The 9,656-nt window shown below is 38.9% G+C and overlaps 1 protein-coding gene across 2 annotated transcripts in view; it reads right to left on the bottom strand.

Moving 5' to 3' along the window:
• LRGUK (leucine rich repeats and guanylate kinase domain containing) overlaps nt 1–9,656 on the bottom strand; it is a 120,172-nt gene that overhangs the window by 72,018 nt on the left and 38,498 nt on the right. For both annotated transcript variants that reach the window (XM_060108213.1, XM_060108214.1), the window contains exon 7: nt 3,577–3,720. In XM_060108213.1, coding sequence (XP_059964196.1) covers nt 3,577–3,720 — 144 coding nt within the window. The remainder of the gene's footprint in view (nt 1–3,576; nt 3,721–9,656) is intronic.

Genomic DNA, 9,656 nt, shown 5'->3' with positions numbered 1-9,656 from the left:
TAAACTGCCATTTGGATCATCTACAAGATAAAAGGATCAATTTTTAAATATTGCGCTATTTGGGAAGGTGGAAGAGTCACTTTGGTTCACAGTGCTCAATCAATCAATAGGTTGATTCCCCTCTAGCCTACAGCTCTTGTGTTTGGACCTAACACAAATATTAGGAGGAGATGTTTCCTCGCAGCCAACACGTCTCACCAACGCATCCTGGCCACGTGCACTTGCAGACATCGCTGGTGGGAGTGGATGTGTTACACATGCATAAGCTATAAACAAACCAGCTATCCCACTTCAGGAGGTTAATATTGAAAAGATCATCAGAGAGACAAAAATTAGATACGTGAGCATTCGGTCTAATGTTTTTGGTAAAAGTTTAAAATTTTCTCAATTCTGAAAAATGCCATCATTATGTGATTAAATGAGTCATGGCACAGTCCCACAATAAGAACATGAGGCAACCATTTTAGAAGATGGTAACATCGATGGTGCTTAACATGGAAAGATCTTGTAAATGCTGTGAACACTATGAATAGAATAATCACAGACTATGTAAAATATGATCACTAAGATGTCCGTTGGGATGAGCCAGTCTTTTGAGAGTCAAATGAGAGGAATCCAGCTCCCCTCCCAGTCCTTTCAAAGGTAGGATGAAGTGGGTAAGGGCAGAGGGGAACACACGTGGAGGCACCTGGCTACCAGTGCCCATCTCTGCTGAACTGGTGAAGTGCACCAGGCACGGATCATCCTGCGTGCGCCGCCCACCCCGTCCTGCAGACCTCACCCGGCAGCAGACCCACCCTCACGTCTTCTCTCTTCAAATGCCGAGACCCAAGGTTGTGTATGTCACAGGCGATCACAAAAGGTGTACAGACACAACACCCCCAAACCACCTAAAGTGAAACACTGCCAGAAAGATTATATTTTGAAAGGAACTTCAGCCATCTGATGCTGAGAATGTCATACCAGCAGCGCTGATCACCGGATTCCAGTCTACCCTTCTTCCCTGACCTCCTCTGCCCCTGTTGGCTACTCCCCACCAAGCAGAAGCCTCTCAACTTCCACTATGTCGGGAGAAGTTGGCTCCCCCTTCTTTGACATTTCCTTTTAAGCCATGCTCTCCAAGCCTAACCATCCAGACCTAAAGAGGCCTGTTAAGTTTTTTTTTTAAATACATGCTAGAGGGCTTCCCTGGTGGCGCAGTGGTTGAGAGTCCGCCTGCCGATGCAGGGGACGCAGCTTCGTGCCCTGGTCCGGGAAGATCCCACATGCCGCAGAGTGGCTGGGCCTGTGAGCCATGGCCGCTGAGCCTGTGCGTCGGAGCCTGTGCTCCGCAACGGGAGAGGCCACAGCAGTGAGAGGCATGCGTACCGCAAAAACAAAACAAAACAAAACAAAACAAATACATGCTAGATAGATAGAGAGATGAAATAATGACACTAAGTAAGACTCAGAGAAGTAAAACAGCAGTCTCTATGTAACTCCCAGACCAATATTTTGCTTCTAGAAGAAAAAGCTGAGGTTGTGATAGTTAACGTTTTGGGGGATAAGTTTTAAATGATAGAAATGACTTAAAATCTAACAGGGATTGTAGAATGGAGAGTGACAAAGGCCCCCAAATCACCAGCTCATGATGAATTTGCAAAAAAACTTAGATGTTCAAATGATCATGTGAAGCGACGGCAATGTTTCAACAGCTTATACCAAGTAAATAATACTGATAAAAGTGCTCCCAATAAGATAATATTCCTAACATCAAGTTAATCATATGAGAAGCAATAGCTATGCTATGTTTCTCTTAAATGATAAATTTTCCATCCTTGATATACAGTATTCTCAGTAGTGCAAAATACAAAATAGATGTCCAAAACATAGTATGAAACAACAGAACATCTCATCAATAATTTTTATAAACATTACATGTTGAAATGACAATATTTTGGATATATTGGGCTAAATAAAGCAAAAAATTAATTTCCCGTTTCTTTTTACCTTTTTATTGTGGCTACTAGAAAATTTAAAATGACACGAGGCTCACGTTATATTTAAGCCAGAAAGCACTCTTCTAGATCATGACAACACCACACACTTTTCTGAAGGGAGGGCCATTAGCATTTCATTTAATGTATTAGCCTGCAGGGTTAAGAACACTGACTCTGGAGGCAAATCATTCTGTTTGAACCCTGGCTCTGCTATTCGCTGGATATGGTATAACTTTGGACAAGTTACTTAACGTCTCTTTACTCCAGTTTCTTCATCTGTAGAATAGCAATAAAAATAGGGTTATAATGAGTATTAAATGAGATGATATATGCAAAGTGCTTAAAACAGTGCCTTGTGCATAAATACGCAATGCAAATCTCTGCATTATTTTATGACTGTAATTGTCATTATTATTACCATTACTTCTTTTCCTAAATCCTGAGATGCACTGAGTTGAAATGTAATGAGTGCATTCTGCCGTTTGAACACCACCTGTATGTATCTGCAAACCATTTTAATGGCCATTTCATGAAAAAGACACTAAAACCATATGAGACAGAGATTGTGCTGACTTCATAAGACAGGTGGGACTATTAACAAAAGTCACCCACTAGAATTAACCTTAGGAGTTAACAAACAATTTAATATGCAAGTCAAGTGAAAATGAGGAGGAACAGTTTTTGCCTGTGATTAAAAATTCACTTCTTCCCAGACCTAAAGATTGCCTCCTTTTCTTGATTTTTAGAAATCTAACAGCTAATGGAAGCTCATTGGAGAAAGAGTCATCAGACCCAGCTGTTAAGCACCAACACAGCCGAACAGAGAAATATCTCCACAGGAACGCATCTCACTCCAGCTAGGATCTATGTCTCTTTCAGGGTTAGCCAAAATTTTCATTTTCAAGAAGAAATAACCATTCGTCTTCCTTATGAAATCTTTCCCCAAAATATGAAAAAGTACTCGAGATGAATAAAATCACAATGTAGATCTGATTGCATAAGAGGTGAGTTATAGGTACCAACTTAATACACCATGATTAGGAGCACAAATGCTTTATTAAAAATAAATGTAATTAAGAGTGAAAGCCAATTGATATAATTGGTGAAGCAATGTGTACATTAAGCTAGATAGGGTAATTTGAGTAAGTCCAATCCCCAACTCATTCGGGTTGGGAACGTACCCTATTGTTACAAATAGGATATAAGAATTCACTTCCTGTGTCTCTTCTCATTAAATGGGGCACAGGCAACACCAGCCTGAACACCTGAGGCTACTCTCTTGTCTCTAATTTCCCTCCTCTGACACGTCAGACATTCCTAATGCCATCTTTCTACCCCAAATTTCACACGAGTATATCTACTTCACAAAGTCATGTGCACCTGGTTGCAGTTTAAACCTTCAAAACAATGTAATTAGGAATCTTCAAAAATTAAGAATTAGTACTTATTTACAAAAAAAAAAAAAAAGCAGTCCTTCAACAGTTGCTCCAGGAGGTTTTCTAGAATAACTTTTCTGAGCTGGCACTGAATGTGACAGCACTTGAGAAATAATCATAGACACTAAAACCAAGACATATAAAGTATAATATGACATTACCTTATTATCCTCGAGGTTGATCACTTCCAAGAAGTTGTGACTCTCTAAGCCTTGGAGGCTACTGATCTGATTGTGGCTCAGATCCAAGATCTGCAGGACCCTTAGGTCATCCAAACCTGTGATCTTCTCAATCTGGTTATTGCTCTGAAATTGATAAAATACACTTAATGTCCTAAAGGGAAAAGTGTAATGACAAGTTTTCATCCTGGATACTGCCCCAAACCTCTTAAAATCAGTAAGACATTCTTGTCCCCCCTCCCATTCCCATCTTTCACCTCCCTAAACACATATACATACACCTCAGAAAGAAATCCCAGTCTTTCAGCTGGAAGACTCAGAACATAATATTTTCACTAGAGGTAAAGCAGATGAATGTTTGAATCAATAGGAAAGACAAAAGCTAGGTAGTATAAGCTTTTGATATTGCTAACCTCAAGCTTAATGGCAGCATAGCTCCAAGCTTATCTTTAGAAATGTAAATTTAATGCAATTCTTTCATCACCATCACAGAAAACCACTTGAATACTGTAACTCCCACATACACTCTGTTTTCAGAAATATTCTGAATATAATCACCTCATATCATGAGGACTGTAGTAGTCTGGTACATGCCTCCACTTACTCATGCTCTTGTACAGTTTCCACCTCTTGAATCCAGGATAGACCTATGACCTGCCTTAACCAAAAGAATATGGCTGAAGTGTCCCGGTTCCAAATCTAAGACTTAGGAAGGCCTGGCAGCATCTCCTCTTGTGTCTTGGAGCCCTAAGCTGCCATGTAAGAACTCTAGCCACTCTGTTGGAGAGAATCTATGGAGAGGTCACCTGGAGAGGAGCCCTGAGACTAAACAGAGAGGAGAAACCCAGCCATTGCAGCATCCTGGCTGAGCCCAGCCCCCAGCCAATCTGCTAGCTGGACGTGGCAAGACCAGCAGAACCACCCAGCTGGGCCCAGCTCAGATTACAGAACTGCTAGCTAATAAATGGTTAACTAATAGAATTTCTCCACGCCACTACACTTGGGGTGGCATGTTCTACAACAATAGATACATAAAAAAAGTTCTTAAACAATTCACGCTTAAGCATCTTCTTAGACAATACCATGAAACAGAGAAAGATATAAGACTTAAACACTGTTCTTTTTCCCCAACACCCCTGTACCCATAACAACAATTTATAGTGATAACAATAATTTGTATTTTCTTTTTTTTTTTTTTTTTTTTTTTTTGCGGTAGGCGGGCCTCTCACTGTTGTGGCCTCTCCCGTTGCGGAGCACAGGCTCCGGATGCGCAAGCTCAGCGGCCATGGCTCATGGGCCTAGCCGCTCCGGGACATGTGGGATATTCCCGGACCAGGGCACGAACCCATGTCCCCTGCATCGGCAGGCGGACCCTCAACCACTGTGCCACCAGGGAAGCTCAATAATTTGTATCTTCTTGTACATTTCCCAACATTCTCAAAATTCCTTGGGTTCTTTAGCCTTTGAGGTATAAAACTATGCCACAGTAAAGTTAAACTTTGAGAATCACAGTAAAGTGTAATTTTGAGGTTTCAATTAATGCCACATTATACCCATCCTTAAACTTTTTTTTTGGCCACACCGCGCACGCAAGATCCCAGGTCCCTGACCAGGGATTGAACCTGTTTCCCTGCAGTGGAAGTGTGCAGTCCTAACCACTGGACCACCACGGAATTCCCCCATCCTTAAACTTTTACTAAGCATTTTAGAACTAAAAAATTAAATTATAGTATTCTCTACCATCTATAATATTTTTCCTGGTACATGTTCCCAATGTATTTAATGGTAAGAGTTCATTTTCACTCAACTTTTCATAAGATTTCACTTCAATAATGAGCAGGGTTTATGTTCATTAGTATAATTCTATGGCTGTTTAAAATATATTAATAGAATGTTGATAATCTATAAAACTGAATGATAGTACATGGGGGTTCATTAAACTATTCCTTTTATTTTTATATATGTCTGAAAAATTCCATAATAAGCAAAAATACTCATAACTCCATTTGCCTAAGTCAAATTTCCTACGGTTCAAAAAAGTTCTAGAAAGTGTAATAGAAAGGGGAAAGAAAAAAACTACAGTAAACTGAACATAATATCCTTATTAATTTAACTTATTGAAATAAGACCTCAATATCCTATTTAAAATATACCCACAGATCAAATTTATGTATAATACACCTCTTCCCCAAAGACCTTTGAAGTGCTGTACATGTAGAAGATGAACTGTAATTCTTCTTTAGAGCGTCCCTGATGGCTTTCAAAGTGGTAGATGCACAAGAGCAGACTGAGGCATAGAAAAGTTTTATTAGATAATCTTTGGTCAAAAAAGAAAGCAGAACTGAGAAATATTACGAATCAGAATTTCCGAGTCAAAGTTATCTAGTAAAACCCTTTATCCAATGATGAAAAACTGATACATCTCTTCTCAAAGTGCATGTCTAGTGCCTGCATGAACAGTTCTTCTTGCTTGTTCTATCATGATTAGCAGGGAAAAGGGGGTCTTTAGAGAGAAACTAAAATGAAATGAGAAATATTCTCAATCTCCCAAGTTGGGAGGGAAAAAGAAAATGGCTTTTACTAAGACAAAATGATTTTTGAAGTTTGGAATGTATTGTCCTTACTTGCTGAAGGAGGTGGTTGACAGAGCAGACCATAAGTGAACCACATTTCCCCCTAATATTTATGGCAAAAGTTGATGGAAGAGGGACTCCCCTGTTGGCACAGTGGTTAAGAATCTGCCTGCCAATGCAGGGAACATGGGTTCGAGCCCTGGACTAGGAAGATCCCACATGCCGCGGAGCAACTAAGCCCGTGTGCCACAACTACTGAGCCTGTGCTCTAGAGGCCGCAAGCCACAACTACTGAGCCTGTGTGCCACAACTACTGAAGCCTGCGTGCCTAGAGCCCTCTTGTTGCTTTGCAACAAGTGAAGCCACCACAATGAGAAGCCCGTGCACCGCAACTAGAGAAAGCCTACACGCAGCCACGAAGACCCAACACAGCCAAAAATAAATACATTTATTAAAAAAAAAAAGTAGATGGAAGAGAATTAACAATTGGTTTGTATAGTGAATTGTTCTTTTTTCTCTAAATTGTAAAGTGAATTACTTTCAGTAGTAAACCAATTGGATTACTGATACCACAAATCTTTTAAAAAGTATTAAAAGCTGCTGAAACAAATGAGTATCATTTTATTTTATGAATTTTATTAATATATGGAAAAGAAAACCTTCTTATTCTCAAAAAGTTTAAAGAAAATGAATGATGGCATATTCTGTATTTTCTAGTTCATCTTGGGTGAGGAGGGTGGGGGTTGGGAACAATCCACCTAAGCTACTTGGAGGAAAAATAAGTCTTTTATGCTTCTTCTAAAAGCTACTTGAGATGAAATTATCAACACAGATTATTTATTTAGTTATTGAAACAAAGTCTTAGGATGAAAGTGCTATGTGATGTCATTCTTAATAATCAGTTCAATTCTCATTCCCTTAAGCACACCCCCAATCTCTTTCCACATATCATGCTCCACTTAACGTTAATGGGAATGCCAATGCAAAAAGATATGTAAATAAAAGGATAAGGTTCTAAGAAACTGCAAATTGAATAGAATATCCTGCCAATAATCCTTCAAATTATCATAATTTTAAAATGTGACTTTCTTTTATAATTTTTAAATTTGCAATTCAGCCTACCAAATTCATTTTCATTTATGCTTTGGTTACATGGCTTAGTGGACAGAAAACAGAAAAACTCAGGGAAATTATTAAACCTTTCCATGCTTCATTTCCAACCTCAGTACTGGGAACCAGTACTTTACCCTCACCTAACTTATTGTAAGAAGTGAAGGTTCTTGAAAAAGCACTTCAGGCTTAACACATAGCTAACCTTCAGCTGTCTGTGGTTAATAAGACAGGAATTGTACATTGTATATGTCATAAATTTGCAGATAACCCAAGATGTCATTTCAAACAACAATATTCAACACTCACCTGTGGGATAGTTCATGTAAGAAATTAATAAGCTACTAGCCTCACGGCTTAAAATCCCCCCTGTCCACCTCATGACAGATATAATAAAGAACCCCAAAGCCATCCAAGGGTAAGAAGTGAGAAGGAGAAGGAAAGGAAAAAGAAAGAATCCTAGACAATCTACAAACTATATAATCACCCCAAAATTAATGAGCTAGACTGTTATTTCAAAAATACTGTATATATCTTTGGAACAACTATGATCCTGCTGATTTTAAAATAAATTGTCTGTATTTTCATTCAGTCAGAGTCACACTGTCATACAGCTTAAGAAGCATGCTCTTTATGGGAAAAACATTAAAAATTTTAACTTCTTGATGGAAATTGTTCATTTATTCTCAGCACTAATTCTGGTTTTCTAGAATGGGAAACTGGCACATAGTGATATAAAAGGACTGCCAAATTCAGTGCCCAGTGGTTCATTTGAGAGCAATGAAGTTTTAACTGCAATAAATATTATGCTTAAATATGTTTAAATGTTATTTCATCAATAAGACATTAAAATATATTCTATTTTTTAACATCTTTAGTGGAGTACAATTGCTTTACAATGGTGTGTTAGTTTCTGCTTTATGACAGTGAATCAGCTATACGTATACATATAGCCCCACATCTCCTCCCTCTTGTGTCTCCCTGCCACCCTCCCTATCCCAGTCCCCTAGGTGGTCACAAAGCACCGAGCTGATCTCCCTGTGCTAAGCGGCTGCTTCCCACTAGCTATCTATTTTACATTTGGTAGTGTATATAAGTCCATGTCACTCCCTCACTTTGTCCCAGCCTATCTACCCACACCCCACATCCTCAAGTCCATTCTCTATGTCTGCGTCTTTATTGCTGTCCTGCCCCTAGGTTCTGCAGAACCATTTTTTTTTTTTTAAGATTCCATGTATATGTGTTAGCATACAGTATTTGTTTTTCTCTTTCTTACTTACTTCACTCTGTATAACAGACTCTAGGTCCATCCACCACACTACAAATAACTCAATTTCGTTTCTTTCTATGGCTGAGTAATATTGCATTGTATGTATGTGTCACATCTTCTTTATCCATTCATCTATCGATGGACACTTAGGTTGCTTCCATGTCCTGGCTATTGTAAATAGAGCTGCAATGAACATTGTGGTACATGAGTCTTTCTGAATTATGGTTTTCTCAGTGCATACACCCAGTAGTGGGATTTCTGGGTCATAGGGTAGTTCTATTTTGAGTTTTTTAAGGGAACTCCATACTGCTCTCCATAGTGGCTGTATCAATTTACATTCCCACCAACAATGCAAGAGGGTTCCCTTTTCTCCACACCCTTTCCAGCATTTATTGTTTGTAGATTTTTTGATGATGGCCATTCTAACTGGTGTGAGGTGATACCTCACTGTAGTTTTGATTTGCATTTCTCTAATGATTAGTGATGTTGAGCATCCTTTCATGTGTTTGTTGGCAACCTGTATATCTTCTTTGGAGAAATGTCTATTTAGGTCTTCTGCCCATTTTTGGATTGGGTTCTTCATTTTTTGGACATTGAGCTGCATGAGCTGCTTGTAAATTTTGGGGATTAATCCTTTGCCAGTTGCTTCACTTGCAAATATTTTCTCCCATTCTGAGGGTTGTCTTTTTGTCTTGTTTATATGTTTTCCTTTGCTGTGCAAAAGCTTTTAAGTTTCATTAGGTCCCATTTGTTTATTTTTGTTTTTATTTCCATTTCTCTAGGAGGTGGCTCAAAAAGGATCTTGCTTTGACTTATGTCATAGAGTGTTCTGCCTATGTTTTCCTCTAAGAGTTTTATAGTGCCTGGCCTTACATTAAGGTCTTTAATCCATTTTGAGTTTATTTTTGTGTATAGTGTTGGTGTTAGGGAGTGTTCTAATTTCATTCTTTCACATGTAGCTGTCCAGTTTTCCCAGCAACACTTACTGAAGAGGCTGTCTTTTCCCCATTGTATATTCTTGCCTCCTTTATCAAAGATAAGGTGGTCATATGTGCAAGGGTTTATCTCTGGGCTTTCTATCCTGTTCCATTGATCTGTATTTCTGTTTT

The sequence above is a fragment of the Mesoplodon densirostris genome, chromosome 9, assembly GCF_025265405.1.
Source record: "Mesoplodon densirostris isolate mMesDen1 chromosome 9, mMesDen1 primary haplotype, whole genome shotgun sequence".
In the NCBI taxonomy this organism is placed as follows: Eukaryota; Metazoa; Chordata; class Mammalia; order Artiodactyla; family Ziphiidae; genus Mesoplodon; species Mesoplodon densirostris.
Note: the sequence above shows the minus strand (reverse complement) of the source record. Positions and strands in the feature narration are given on the sequence as shown.